This window comes from Mustelus asterias, chromosome 4, assembly GCF_964213995.1.
Source record: "Mustelus asterias chromosome 4, sMusAst1.hap1.1, whole genome shotgun sequence".
Classification (NCBI taxonomy): Eukaryota; Metazoa; Chordata; class Chondrichthyes; order Carcharhiniformes; family Triakidae; genus Mustelus; species Mustelus asterias.
The window spans coordinates 30,422,120-30,438,502 of NC_135804.1; the positions used below are offsets into that span (position 1 = coordinate 30,422,120).

At 41.3% G+C, this 16,383-nt stretch overlaps 1 protein-coding gene across 2 annotated transcripts in view; it reads left to right on the forward strand.

Moving 5' to 3' along the window:
- Window positions 1-16,383, forward strand: part of zcchc14 (zinc finger, CCHC domain containing 14) — a 99,421-nt gene that overhangs the window by 72,192 nt on the left and 10,846 nt on the right. Inside the window, exons 11-12 of one of the 2 annotated variants that reach the window (XM_078210752.1) lie at window positions 2,101-2,244; window positions 6,454-7,908. In XM_078210752.1, the coding sequence (XP_078066878.1) occupies window positions 2,101-2,244; window positions 6,454-7,908 (1,599 nt within the window). The remainder of the gene's footprint in view (window positions 1-2,100; window positions 2,245-6,453; window positions 7,909-16,383) is intronic. The other variant, XM_078210753.1, reaches the window with a different exon arrangement.

The window sequence follows — 16,383 nt, forward strand, 5'->3', positions numbered from 1 at the left end:
ACCACCTCCTCCACCTGCGGGGCCGATTTTAGAGTCCTATGGACCTGGACCCCAAGGTCCTTCTGATCCTCTACAGTACTAAGAGTCTTTCCCTTTATATTGTACTCCTTCATCCCATTTGCCCTGCCAAAATGGACCACTACATATTTATCTGGATAGAAGTCCATCTGCCACTTCTCCGCCCAGTCTTGCATCCTATCTATGTCCCTCTGTAACTTCTGACATCCCTCCAGACTATCCACAACCCCACCAACCTTCGTGTCGTTGGCAAACTTACCAACCCATCCCTCCACTTCCACATCCAGGTCATTTATGAAAATGACAAACAGCAAGGGTCCCAGAACAGATCCCTGGGGCACACCACTGGTGACCGACCTCCATTTAGAAAAAGACCCATCTATACCCACTCTCTGCCTCCTTTGGGCAAGCCAGTTCTGGATCCACAGGGCAGCAGCACCTTGGATCCCATGCCCTCTCACTTTTTCTAGAAGCCTTGCATGGGGGACCTTATCGAACGCCTTGCTAAAATCCATATAAACCACATCTACCGCTTTCCCTTCGTCAATGTGTTTAGTCACATTTTCGAAGAACTCCACCAGACTCGTAAGGCACGATCTGCCTTTGACAAAGCCATGCTGAGTATTCTTGAGCATACTAAACCTCTCTAAATGATCTTGTCCCTCAGGATCTTCTCCATCAGCTTACCAACCACTGAGGTTAGACTCGCCGGTCGGTAATTTCCTGGGCTATCCCTATTCCCTTTCTTGAAAATAGGAACCACATCCGCAATCCTCCAATCCTCCGGCACCTCTCCCATCTCCATCGACGATGCAAAGATCATCGCCAGAGGCTCTGCAATCTCTTCCCTTGTCTCCCACAGTAACCTGGGGTACATCCCATCCGGACCCGGCGACTTATCTATCTTGATGCCATTCAAAGATTCCAGCACAACCTCTTTGTTAAAGTCCACATACTCAATCTTTTCAGTCCACCGCAAGCCCACAGTACATCCACCCAGGTCCTTCTCCTCTGTGAAAACCGAGGCAAAATACTCATTAAGCACCTCTGCCATTTCTACTGGTTCCGTACAGATTTTCCCGCCTTCACCTTTTATAGGCCCTATTCCTTCCCGTCTCATCCTTTTACTCTTCACATATTCCCTTTTTATTTCCTTACACTATTTCCTTACTATTTTAATATCACCTGCGACTGTCTTTAATGGATCCACATTCTGCTATTCCACTCTTTTTTTTTCATGTCTATTTATTGTAAAAGAAATGCTCTTGTACTATCTGTAATAATGAATTCTTAGTTTGCCCATAACTGACATTAGACATTATCAGTGGTCTATTTATCCTTCTCCCTTTTGTGTTCAAATTTGCTCCATTTGTTATTTTCTAATCTAATGACAATTTGCATATTTAAGGATTGAGAAATTGCGCCCATATCCTCTATTATCTCCTCTGATTTGTTTCCACTTCCTAGGATACCTGCCAAATAACATCCATGTGAATTTTGCTTTTTTTTTGAGAATCAATTCATTTTGACAATTATTCCAAATCCTCCTGGCATACCTAAATTCTCATAATCACTGAGTAATTTGTAAAAATAAAATGCACATCTATTTGTAGGAAACCATTGTGTACACTTTTGAGTTAAAAGATTGACTCCTTCAAAAGAATTATTTGAGTATGAAGCCTGAGGATGTGGAAGTTGGTGTATCAATACCAGTTCATTACTTTTTAACTTATGTGGGGTTGGGAAGGAGGGGGAAACTATCCAACAATTGTTGCTTACACTTCAGTTTGTTTACTATATGAAGATAAAATCAAATAACTTTATTACTTGTACAGTTTATTTTCATTTTGACAGTTGCTCAATTTGGATAAAATGTAGACTTCTTCAACTATCCCTATCTAACTAAAATGTATATCACCATGTGCAAGTGTTTTTTTCTGCTCCAACACAAATGACCAATGCAGTTGAATAATTCAGTGCAACAATTTTGAATATACATTTTTATTCTCTCTCTCTTTGGTATGCCTTTAACTTTAAAATCTGGAGTATATTCATGACTCGTTGTTTTCTGTTTGCTAACAGAACTCCGAGTGGAGGTAGAACAGCACAGTCGCATGGGAACTAAAGATAGCGGATCTTCCTCTGAATATTCCAGTTCACCATCAAGTCCAATAGGAATCCAGGGAAGGGAGGAGAGTTCAGATAGTGCAGATGAAAATGACAGACGTAAGTTTCTAGAATCTGATGCGGGTAAAGAATATCAGCAGATTGAAATGACAGACATGGGTTTCTAGAACTTGATGATGGTAAAGAATATCAACAGAGATGATTAGTTAGTTTTATTACTGGTTTCCTACAGATATTATTTTGTTCTGCACTTAAGTTTATTGTTCAGCAATGTCAGATTGCATATATTGTAAGGAAGGTTAGTGTTGCTGGTATTTCATAATTAACAACTCTATTGTCCTGTGTGTAGTTTCTGAATTTCCCTCTTAGGTTGATGGTTAAAAAGTCAACTTCTTAGAATTTTTCAATTTGTTGTTAGTATAAAAGACATTATTGTACTTTAACAATGACAGACTACTTATTTCTGATTGCTGTCATCTTTGTTCTTGGATGGATGTCTCTCCATTCGGGATAACTGTTTGTTTGCCTTTATGGTATCCATGAGATTAAAACAAAAATACAGGAATAGAAATAAAATCTTGAACACACAGCCATAAAATATTGACTTCTGAACAGCACATTTGCATTGTAGACTAGGTTGTCTGTAAACTGATCTCAGCCAGGCAAGCAGCAAAAGGTGTTATTGTTAACGTAGGCCAAAATCTTCTGTCCTTGTTTGCGGCTAGAATTTTCTGGTGCTGCTGAATGTGAATGGAGTTTTGGCTGGAACGCCAAATTCTCTATTTTCACTCACAACAGGTCCCACCCATAGAGACTGGAGAATCCCATGATCAGAGCTTTGGGCTAGGGAGAAGGAAATCTGCTAAACTTCATACTAATAGTTGCTACATAAGTGGACACCAAAGGATATGAGATAAAACTTCATTGTTACCTGGCTTCCCAAACATTCACTCCCCAGACTTTTACATGATAAGTTCCAGTTTACCCATTTATAATGGGTAAACTGGAACATAAGTTGAGGAGAGATGGAGAAAATTGGAAACAAATTTTAAAGTATAAAAAAAGGCACTTTCATCAATTTTCTAAATTGCCAACTTAGAAGTTAACATAGAATAACATAATGTGTCAGAAGAGTGTGTAACATAATGGGGGTGATTTTCCCAAAAGAAATTCCAAGTGTTGAATTCAGGGGAAAGCTGGATTAATTCACGCTGTTTTTTTTTCAGTGGGAGTTCACACTAGAATCTCCCACTCTGCACTGCTTACCGACAAAGTTGTCAGGGAGACTAGATTGCTCTCTGATTTCCCACTTGTAACAGGAGGAGCATACCACTGTCCTAACTGCCATACTGCCCTTTTACAGTTAAAAGGATAAAAGAACGTCAACTCACCTTTTCCTTGCTTGTGGTCCTCACAGTTACTTATTTTTGGTTAGAGGAGGAGGTAGGGAGGGAAACACTGAAGCAGTGTTTGGGGTTTAAGTGTCCTTTGACAACAGCTGCTCCACAAACCACTATCTGGAAGCAGTGACTGCGCTGATGCAAATCTTCCCCACGACAGCCACTCTGCTGGATGCTTGCCTTCACTTGAACACGGAAGGTGTCTTCCTGAGGTCCACTTTCTGGAAGCAGTGAATGCACTGATGCAAATCTTCCCTGCAACAACTAATCAGCATCGCTGCTCTGCTACCCTCTGCTGGACACTTGCCTTTACCTGAATACGGAGGGTTGATGAGGGTAATATGATTGATGGACTTCAAAAGCCATTCGATAAAGTGCCACGTGACAGCCCTGTCAGCAAATTTGAAGTCATGGAATAAAAGGGACAATGGAGGAATCAATATAAAATTAGCTGAGTTATAGGAAACCAAGAGTAATGGTGATCAGTGAATTTCTGGACTGGTAGAAGGTATATATTGGAGATTCCCAAGTATTAATATTAGGATTAGTGCTTTTCTTGATCTATATTAATGACTTGGATTTGAATGTGCTGGGCACAATTTCAGAATTTGTAAATGACACAAAATTTGGAAGTATTGTGAACTGTGAGGAGGATAGTCAAAGACTTCAAAAGAAAAAGCCAGGCTGTTGATTGCGTTGACATATGGCAAATGAAATTTGATGTAAACATGTGTGAAATGTTACATTTTGGCAGGAAGAATGAGGAAAGGCGATGTAAAATAAAGGATACTGTTCTGAAGTGTGTGGGGGGAACAGGGATCTGGAGTATATGTGCATAAATCATTGAAGGTGGCAGGATACGTTGATAAATTGGTAAGAAATCATGCAAATACCCTAGCCGTTAAAAATAGAGGCATGGAACAAAGACCCCTTATGTGGTTTGGTGGCAAATTTTGTTTGATAATGCTCCTGAGAAGTGCAATAAAGGTGTTTAATAAATAGAGGTTATTGATGTTATCATCATCATTCTGTGGCTGCAGTAATTGGTCACCAATGACCTTGACTATTCCTTTGATTCCAACCAATGGAGTGGTTTTCCATTCAGTTCCTTGGCATTGCTTGTGCTCTTTGGTACAATTCTCCATCAACTGCTACCTTAAACTCATGGGTAATTATTCTCATCTCCCCTCTGACATCAGCTCTTGAATCTATCCCTGGAGAAAGGCCATGATAAGATCAGGAGCCAAATGGCTCTGGCGAAATCCAAATTAAGGGTATAGCAAAATTATGCTGAAAGATGATGAGGGATGGGCAGCTAATGCTGGCCTTGCCATCAACATCCAATTCCCATAAAAGAATTTTCAAAAATGTTGACCGGCAGGTTCATAGAATCTCCACAGTACAGAAGGAGACCATTTGGCCCATCAAGTCTGCACCGACCACAATTCCACCCAGGCCCTATTCCCACAACCCCAAGCATTTACCCTGCTAATCCCCCTGTCAGTTTATCATGGTCAATCAACCTAACCTGCATATCTTTGGACCGTGGGAGGAAACCCACGGGGAGAATGGGCAAACTCCACACAGACAGTGACCCGAGGCCGGAATTGAACCTGGGACTGTGAGGCAGCAGTGCTAACCACTGTGCCACCCCTTATTGGTGAGTAGGTGTCAGAGTGCCTCTTCCATCATTTCATTAATGATGGGGACGCTGATAGAGTCGTAATTGGTTGGGTTAAACATATTTTGCTTTTTATAAATAAGATGTCTCCAGACAATGTCCATGTGAAGGCAAGCGTCCAGTCCATGTCCATGTCTGTAGTGGAATAGCTTAGTTATGGCAGTGACTAGTTCTGGTTTGCAGGTAGTTAACACTACAGTTTGGATGCAGTCAGAGCTGATATCCTTCACTGTGCCTGGGGCATTTATTTCTTCTGCAATGTCAGATGAAGTGAACTAAATTTGCTGGCCACTGGTATTGGTGATGCTGAGAATATTGATAGGAGGACAAGTGGGATTCTATGCTTGATATTTTGGCTGAAGATGCTTGCAAACATTTCAGACTCATCTTTCTTGCACTTGTGCTGAGCTCTGCTATTGTTGAGGATGTGATGTTCATGGAGCTGTCTCTTTCTGTTAGTTGTCTGATGTCCACCACCATTCTCAGTTGGGTCTGGTATGGCTAGAGAGCTTTGCTGTGACTGTTGTTTGGGAGACTGCTTATCTTTGGTTATAGCATTTTATATTTAATATTTAGCATTCAGCTATCTATGTTTTGCAGCTTCACTAAGTTGATACCACATGCTAAGGAGTCCTGTTGCTGCTCCTGGCATGCTCTTTTGCATACACCATGCCAAGGTTAACTAGATTAAAGTTATAGATGAAATTGAAAAAGCCTTTTGAGATCTTTGTAGATGTTCAAAATGTCCAATCAATGTAGAGAAGGAGTGTTGAACTCTATAGCTTGACCTGTAGAATACAAAATTGGAGGAACTCATGATCAAACTATATAATGCATTGGGTGGACCGCACATTTATGTTTGTATCCAATTGCCACCACTGAAAAGCAATAGACTGAAGATACTGGACACATACTCACAATTTCCAATTTGTATTCATCACAAGCTTAACACGATTGATGCAAACAAAAGTTCTCCTTTGATCTAAATTACTTGACTATTAATTCATCTATCTTGAATATATAATATAATCCAAGAACCCACCACTTTGAACACTTTCATACACATCATAATATAGAAGGGTTGAGTATTTTAATAATTTTATGTTATCGTAATTATGAAATGCTACGTCTGCAGTCTCTCATAAATTTTAATCCATAATAGTCTATACAGAATGAATTATTGTACCTCTTTGTAACATGTTCATTTTCATGTAACTGCAATTGCAGATCCAGAGCCCGCAGTGGACATTCAAATAAAGGAGAAACCGGCAATGTTATCAACTCACTTGAGCAACCTAAACGCTGGGTCATGGAGACCCACAGCACAAGTCTCACCAGTGCAAAATGAAACTGGATTGGCCCATCCTAGCCACGTATCTTCAGCCATTTCCACTGTACAGTTCATGCCTGTGATCTCTTCAAACATTGCTCCCAGTCGAATGCTTAATTCAGTCAGGAAATCAGAAAGGGGCAGTTTTGATATAAAGCCTATTACTGGCATTTCTTCTCCAATCCATGCAAATTCATCTGTTGATCTTGGAAGCAAACTTCATGAAGGACCTGGTGGTAGCATCAAAGTAGAAAAGAAATTTGGTTCTCTTGGAGCCATGGTTGTGGATGCAATGCCAACTTCTCCACTTCAGGCTTCCCAAATATCTTCTAGTGTTTCGGAAAACAGTGGGATTCCATCTAAAGTTGTAAACTTTGGGATTAGAACTAAAGTTGGACCTCCTTCTTCAATAGATACTACACCCAAAACGACTCCATTATCAATACCAAGAACAGACACTAGTTCTTCCACTACTGCAACATCCAATTCTGCATATAACGCTTCTCACCCCCCAATGAAACTTCTGGTCTCTTCCTCCATTCCTGCAGAACCTATGCTGGTGGGACAGACTGCCTATAATAGTGTTGTACAAGTAAAAAGTGTCTCACCTGCTGTAATAAGCTCAAGGACAGTTCCTTATTCAGCCAACACCAAAGTTGCCTTTTCAACAATTCAGTGTTCACCTATAACTTCCATCTCTGGCACTTTCTGTACAAATAACAACAATACACCCGCCAATAGTCATCCTTCTGTGTCCTTCACAAACATTGTCAGTGTGCCAAATTGTCCTATCCCTAGCTCCAGCCCGACTCTCTCCTCTGTGGCTGAAAACAGTTATATCAACAGCAATAATGGTAGTGGTGGCTCAGGAATGAATATCCCTATGCAGCAGCAGCAAACTGGGTGTAATGTGTGCAGTTCATGTGGCTGCAGTGGGAACTGTGGTTCAAATCCTGTGACAATTAACTATGCCAATTACTTCCAAAGCCCATTTTCAGGGCATTCAGTGTTAACTTTTCCAATTTTCCCATTCAGTCCTTTATGTAACAGTGGTTACATCAGCACCCAATATAATAATGGTACTGCCTTTCCCTATCCAGTTGTTCCACCCCCTGCTTACAATACCGGTTTAACTCCTGATTCCATCTTAAGTGGGCAGTCGAACTTTGTCATGCCTCCCATGCAGAATTTCCTGGGCGGTACAACTGCAGTATATCAAACACAAAACATGCTAGGAAGCACAAATGGATCAGGACATAAAAAGAATGGGCATATATCATGCTACAACTGTGGGGCTAATGGGCATCGAGCTCAGGACTGCAAGCAACCAGCTATGGATTCCAATCAGCAAGGTAATTTATACCTAGATTTATACAAAACTGTATATTGGTAAACTTTCTTGAGTTATCAGAATTAAGTCATTTAAATTTGATGACATTTAAAATTAATTTAAATGTTAGTAATTTTTTTCAACAACAACTACTTATACAGTATTTTTAAGGTAATAAAACATCCCAGGTGCTTCACAGGAGAATTGTAAGACAAAATATGACATGTAGCTACAGAAGGAAATATTAGGTAATATGACCAGAATCTTTATCAGAGTGATAGTTTTGAGTGTTTTAAAGAAGAAAAGTGAGATACCGAGGTTGAAAAGTGTAGTGAGGATATTCCAGAGCTTGGGCACTAAGGAAGAGAAGGTACGGCTTCACTGGTGGATAATTGAAATCAGGAATGCACAAGAGGCCATAGTTAAAGGAATGCAGATATGTCAGCAAGTTGTGGGACTGCAGGAGATGCAGAGTTGGGGAGTGATGAGGTCATAAGAGGGGTTTGAAACCAAGGATGAGAATTCTAAAATCAAGACACTCTTCAATCAAGAGCCACTATAGGTTAGCGAGCACGAAGGTGATATGGAATGGGACTGGGTGCAAGTTAAGATGTGGATAGCAGAGTTTTAGATTACCTAAGCTCTACAGAGGGTAATATTAGACACCAGCTAGGAATAATTTGGAATAGTCAAGTCTGGAGATAACAGAAACATGAATGAGGATCTCAGCACCAAATGAGCTGAGATAGGCAAAGGCTGGGAATTGTTTCATAGGTTAGAAGTTCATCTTAAGGTCAAATGTGAAACCAAAGTTGGGAACAGACAGGTTTAGGGATAAGAATGAAATTGGTAATGGGAGTTTGAAATGTTGCAGGATTCAAGTTATCACGCTAGCTTTGAGTTTTGAGGTTAATGATCAAAACCACTTAGCAGGCCTCAACTAACAAAGTATTCAATGTCGCAGTTTGTATAGATTAACATATTAATGGTTAAAATTCTTGCTGTGCTAGTTGGGATCCTTATCAATACTTTATTCTGTTTCTGGAATGACTGCATACCAGATGAAATTAATGAATTTGTGCTTTATGTAGATTTCCTGTTCCTGAGACAGACACTAGACAAAAAACTGGACTAATTACTCTATTTCTTTATGGAGAAACGTTGTAAATTGACTCCCACCATTTCTAATGGGGTCGTGCTGGAGAATTCTGAGTGTAGGTCAGGAACATTCCTGACACATCTGAAAAAGAGTTGCTCTTGTCTGCTGTCCTCACAGATACTGACTGTTCTAGCTTTTTTTGTCTTATTTAGCCCTTTTAGCATTTGTAGTATTCAAATTTTAATATGCTTCTTTACACTTGGAAATCTCTTATTGTCAAAGGCCTTATAAGGCCTTTCATCCAGCCACTTTCCCATTGACGTGTGAACAATTAAAGAAATGCTGCAAAACAAAATAAAAGACCAAATTTGAGGAAAGGCAATTAATAAACAATAATAAGTGATTAATTGGATCAGTTTCTGCTTTAATGCATATTTGGTCTGTGACTTCCAGGTTGGAAGCCACATATGTCGATGCATTTTAGCTCTTACAGAAACATACCAGAACTGTTTAATTGAGAATTAATGTTTTGGTGGCCATGTGGATATGTTGGAAACTTCTAAATATAGATATAATCATCAAAAGGGTGAGGTGCAAAAGAACGTGGGCACAGAAGCAGACCATTCAGACCCTTGCCTGTTCGCAATTCAACAAGATAATAGTTCACTAATGTCCTTTTAGGGAAGAAATCTGACGTCCTTACCTGGTCTGGTCTACATGTGACTCCAGAGCCACAGCAATGTGGCTGACTCTCAACTGCCCTCTGAAATGGCCTAGCAAGCCACTCATTTCAAGGCCAGCTAGGGATGGGCAATAAATGCTGGCCAGCTAGCAACGGCCATGTCCCACAAATGAATTTTTTAAAAAAGGAATAGGAGCATGAGTAGGCAATGCATCTTCTCAAGACTGCTTTCCCATTCAATAAAATCATGGTTGAACTTAGTGCCCAAAAATCTTGATCTTAGTCCTGAATAAATGCAACAAATGAGCATCCATAGCCCTCTTTTTTAAAAAATCCAAAGACTAGAAACCCTCTGTGTGGTGAGATTTCTCCTCCTTAGTCCAATATGTTTGACCTCATCCTAAGATGATGACCCATAGTTTTAGTCTCTCTAGCCAGAAAAACATCTTCACAGCATCTACCCCGTCAAACTTTCTAAGAATTTTATATGTTTGAATTAGATAACCTCTCATTCTTCAAGTTCCAGAGCATATGGACCCATTTTTACTCAAAATTTCCTCGTGAAATCAATCCAATGATCCTTCATTCCACCCTGTCTAAAGCAGGTATATCTTTCCATAGGTTAGGAGACCAAATTTGTGTACAATACTGAAATTGTGGTTTCACTAAACCCTACATAATTGCAGACTTTCTTACTCTTGTATTTCAATCCCTTTGCAGTAAAGGCGAATTTAATTTAGTTTCCTAATTGCTTGCTGTACCTGCTTGTTAACTTTCTGTTATTTGTTTATAGACAACTAAAATCCCTCTGAATACTAATATTTACTAACTTTTTTATTCTTCCTACCATAGCAAATAATTTCATCGTTCTCCCATTATACTCTTTCTATCACCTTCTTGCCCAATCACATAACTGGTCTTTATCTCTTTAGTCTCTTCATAGTACAGCCTGTGGCAATTTGTAAGTCAATTTGGACTAATTTGGTCAATAAGACTACTCCCTCACTCCCAGTACACCTTTCTTTTGGGAAGTCTTGCTCTGTCCTAGCTCTCTGGTCCTGTCCAGCTTCTGGGTCCAGCGTAAAACTAAACTCAAAAGTTCTTTCTAACCTAGGGTGGCACCTGGTTCCTAAGCAACAGCCTAGTTTTCCTTAAACCATGGAAACATAGAGAGTAGTACAAAGAACAATACAGCACAGGAACAGGCCCTTCGGCCCTCCAAGCCCGCGCCGCTCCCCGGTCCAGGATTGAATCCTGAATCCAGGATCCCCGCCCAATTTTCCAGCCTATCTACATACCAATATCCTATCCACCGAGCTGTCCCTCACAGCTACGATGCTTTGTTCATCACAACCTATTAACTCACCCCCACCCCCCCATTCCAGACCATGTGATCTCCAGGGAGAGGCGAAAACCCAGAGTGAAAACCCCAGGGCCAATATGGGGAAAAAAAATCTGGGAAATTCCTCTCCGACCCCCTGAGGCGATCGAAACGAGTCCAGGAGATCACAATGGCCCCGATCGGAAAATGCTTCCCAACCCTAGTCATTTCCACTTCCACGAACACCATATGAATTCCCTGCCCCCGAGACAGGTTCCCAACTATCCGCAGTCTCGCTCTGTACTGGCACCAACAAGATGATCATAGAATGAAGCCTTGAAACAAGAAACAAGGAACAATTAGCCCGCGCCGCTCCCTGGTCCAGACTAGACCACTCTTTTGTATCCCTCCATTCCCACTCCGTTCATATAGCTGTCTAGATAAGTCTTAAACGTTCCCAGTGTGTCCGCCTCCACCACCTTGCCCGGCAACACATTCCAGGCCCCCACGACCCTCTGTGTGAAATATGTCCTTCTGATATCTGTGTGAAACCTCCCCCCCTTCACCTTGAACCTATGACCCCTCGTGAACGTCACCACCGACCCGGGGAAAAGCTTCCCACCGTTCACCCTATCTATGCCTTTCATAATTTTATACACCTCTATTAAGTCTCCCCTCATCCTCCGTCTTTCCAAGGAGAACAACCCCAGTTTCCCCAATCTCTCCTCATAACCAAGCCCCTCCATACCAGGCAACATCCTGGTAAACCTCCTCTGTACTCTCTCCAAAGCCTCCACGTCCTTCTGGTAGTGTGGCGACCAGAACTGGACGCAGTATTCCAAATGCGGCCGAACCAACGTTCTATACATCTGCAACATCAGACCCCAACTCTTATACTCTATGCCCCGTCCTATAAAGGCAAGCATGCCATATGCCTTCTTCACCACCTTCTCCACCTGTGACGTCACCTTCAAAGATCTGTGGACTTGCACACCCAGGTCCCTCTGCGTCTCTACACCCTTTATGGTTCTTCCATTTATCGTGTAGCTCCTCCCTACATTATTCCCACCAAAATGCATCACTTCGCATTTATCAGGATTGAACTCCATCTGCCATTTCCTTGCCCAAATTTCCAGCCTATCTATATCCTTCTGTAGCCTCTGACAATGTTCCTCACTATCTGCAAGTCCTGCCAGTTTTGTGTCGTCCGCAAACTTACTGATCACCCCAGTTACTCCTTCTTCCAGATCATTTATATGAATCACAAACAGCAGAGGTCCCAATACAGAGCCCTGCGGTACACCACTAGTCACAGGCCTCCAGCCGGAAAAAGACCCTTCCATTACCACCCTCTGTCTTCTATGACCAAGCCAGTTCTCCACCCATCTAGCCACCTCCCCCTTTATCCCATGGGATCCAACCTTTTTCACTGGGCCATTTGGCCCTTGGCGCTTGCCATTCATTATGATCATGGCTAATTATCTAACTCAGTAATCTGTTTCCACATTACCCCCATATCCTTTGATCCTTTTAGCCCCAAGAGCTAAATCTAACTTTCTGTTTTCCGTGTTAGAGGATTCCAGAGAGTAACCACTTGCTGGATGAAGAAATTTCTCCTCATCTCAGTCCTAAACTGTGACCTCTGGTTCTGGAGTCCTCCTCCATCGGTAACATCCTTCCTGCATCTGTCCTGTCTAGTCCTGTTAGAATTTTATAGGTTTCTCTGAGATCCCCCTCATTCTTCTAAATTCCAGTGAACATAATCCTAACCAACTCAATTATCCTTATACATCAGTCACACCATCCTAGGAATCAGTATGGTAAATCTTCGCTGCACTCCCTCCATAGCAAGAACATGCTTTCTCAGATAAGGAGACCAAAACTGCACACAATATTCCAGGTATGATCTCATCAAGGCCCTGTGTAACTGCAGCAAGACATCCCTGCTCCTGTACTCACATCCTTTCGCTATGAAGGCCAACATGCAATTTGACGCCTTCAATGCCTGTTACACCTGCATGCTTACTTTCAGCAAGTAGTGTACAAGGACACCCAGATCTTGTTGCACATTCCCCTCTCTCAATCTATAGCCAGGATGGGCGGCACGGTGGCACAGTGATTAGCACTGCTGCCTCACAGCACCAGGAACCCGCATTCAATTCCAACCTTGGGTGACTGCCCTTGTGGAATTTGCATATTCTCCCCTTATCTGCGTGGGTTTCCTCCAGGTGCTCCAGTTTCCTCCTACAGTTCAAAAATGTACAGGTTAGGTGGCTTGGCTATGCTAAATTGCCCCTTAAGTATCCCCAAATGTGTAGGTTAGATGGGTTAGCCATGGTAAATGCGTGGGGCTACAGGGATGGGCTAGAGTGGGATGCCCCTTTTGGAGAGTCAGTGCAAACTCAATGGGCCAAATGGCCCCTTCTTTACTGCAAGGATTTATTCAGATAATTTATCCTCTTTTTGCTATCCAGGTGGATAACCTCACATTTATCCACATCATACTGCATTTGTCATACGTTTGCCCACTCACTTAACTTGTCCAAATCACATTGAAGTATCACTATATCCTACTCACAGCTCACCCTCCCACCCAGCTTACCATCCCACCCAGCTTTGTGTCATCTATAAATTCAGAGTTATTACATTTAGTTCCCTCATCTGAAAATCATTAATATACATTGTAAATAGCCTGCTACTTGGAAAAAGATCTGTTTATTCCTACTCTCTTTGCTGTCTGGCAACAAGTTTTCTATCAATTTCAATGAACTACCCCCCAATCCTATTCACTTCAATTTTACACATTAATCTCTTATGTGGGCCTTTGTTGAAAGCCTTCTGAAAGTCCAAATAAACCACCTCAACTCTACCAGTTATATCCTCAAAGAATTCCAGTAGATTTGTCAAGCCCTTTCATAAATCCATGCTGACTCTGTCTGATCCTGCTACAATTTTCCAAATGCTCGACTACTGAATCTTCTATAATGAACTCTACCATTTTCCCCACTAATGACGTTGGGCTGAGTGGTCTATAATTCCCTGTTTTCTCTCTACCTCCCTTTTTAAATAGTGGGGTAACATTAGCTATTTTCTCAACTGTATGAACTGTTCCAGAGCCTATAGAATCTTGGAAGATGGCAACCAATGAATCCATATTTCTAGGGCCACTTCCTTAATTACTCCGAGATGTAGATTAGTAAACCCTCAGAATTTATCGGTTTTCAATCCCATTAATTTCCCCACCACTATTTCCCTACTAATATTGATTTCCTTCAGTTCCACCCTCTCACTAAATAGTATTCCCTAACATTTCTGGTACATTATTTGTGTCCTCCTTTGTGAAGACGGAACTAAAATATGTATTTAGTTGGTCAGTCAATTCCTTGTTCCCTGCTTCTGACTGTAAGAGATCTACATTTGTCTTCCTAATCTTTTTCTCTTCACATCCTATAAAAGCTTTAAAGTCAGTTTTTATGTTCCCCACAAGCTTACTTGTATTCTATTTTTCCCTTAATCAATCCCTTTGTCATCCTCTGCTGAATTCTAAGCTGTTCCAATCCTCAGGTCTGCTATTTTTTCTGACCAATGTGTATGCCTCTTCTTTGGATCTAATACGAGCCCTAATTTCCCTTGTAAGCCATGGTTTGGCCACCATTCCTGTTTTATTTTTGCGCCAGACAGGAATAAAGAATTGTTGCACTTCACCCATATGCTGTTTGAATGTTTGCCATTGCCTAATCACCATCATCCTTTTAAATAATGTTTCCCTAATCCATCGTAGCCAATTCACTTCCCATACCATCATAGTTTCCTTTATTTAGATTCAGGATCCTAGTCTCAGAATCAACTACATCGTTCGCCACCTTGACGAAGAATTCTATCATATTATGGTCGCTCATCCCCTAGGGGCCTCGCACAACTAGATTGCTAATTATTACTTTCTCATTACACAATACCCAGTATGGAATGGCCTGTTCTCTAGTTGTTTCCTCAATGTATTGGTCAAGAAAACAATCCCACATAGATTCTAGAAATTCCGACTCTATGATATTATTAGTAATTTGATTCGCTCATTCTATATGTAAATTGAAGTCATTCATAACTACAGATGTTCTTTTATTGCATGCATCTCCAACTTCCTGTTTAATGTCATCCCCAATATCACCACTACAGTTTGGGGGTTTATATACAACCCCGGCTTAAATTTTTTGCCCCTTGGTGTTCCTCAACTCTACCTATACGGATTCCACATCATCTGTGCTAATATCGTTGCTCACTTTTGTGTTTATTTCCTCTTTAACCAGCAATGTAACCCTACCAACTTTTCCTTTTTGTCTGTCCTTCCTAAATATCCCTGGATGTTCAGTTCCATTCCTGATTCCCCTACAGCCATGTTTCCATAATCCCAACTATATCATACCCATTGACATCTATTTGCGCAATTAATCTGTCCACTTAATTGTGAATGCTCCACCCTTAAGGCTTGTCTTTTTAACATTCTTTATCCCATTCCCATTATTTTTTAATGTGGCTTTGTTTGATTCTGGCCCTTGATTTCTCTGCCTATCACTTTTCTGTCTTTTGTTCTTCATTTTATTTCCCCCTCTGACTCTTTGCTTAGATCCCCATCCCTCTGCCATTTTATTTTAAATCCTCCCCAACCACTCTAGCAAATACTCCCCCCTCGGTGATCAGTCCCGGTCCTGCCAGTATGCAACCTGTCCAGTTTGTACTGGTCCCAATGTTGCAGGAATCTGAAACCCTCCCCCTTGCACCATCTCTTCAGCCAAGTATTCATCTGATATTTCCTGCTATTTCTGCTCAGACTAACATGTGGCACTGGTGGTAATGCTGAGATCACTATCTTTGAGGTTCTACTTTTCAATTTGTTTCCTAACTCCCTATATTCTGCTTTTAGGACATATCTCTTTTTTTTTTAACCTATGTCATTTGTACAAATGTGTACCACGACCCTGGCTATTCACCTTCCCCTTCCAGAATGGCCTTTAGCTGCTCTGAGCATCCTTGAACCTAGCACCAGGGAGGCCATATATGATCCTGGAGTTTCATTTGTGGACCAAGAAACGTCTCTCTATTCCCCTTACAATTGAATCTCCTATAACCATTGCATTCTCACACTTTTTATTCCTCTCTCCATGAAGCAGAACCAACCGTGGTGCAATAAATTTGGCTATAGCTGCTTTTCCCTGATAATAAGAAGTTTAACAACACCAGGTTAAAGTCCAACAGGTTTATTTGGTAGCAAAAGCCATTGGTGTGGCTTTTGCTACCAAATAAACCTGTTGGACTTTAACCTGGTGGTGTTAAACTTCTTACTGTGTTTACCCCAGTCCAATGCCGGCATCTCCACATCATGATTTCCCTGATAGGCCAT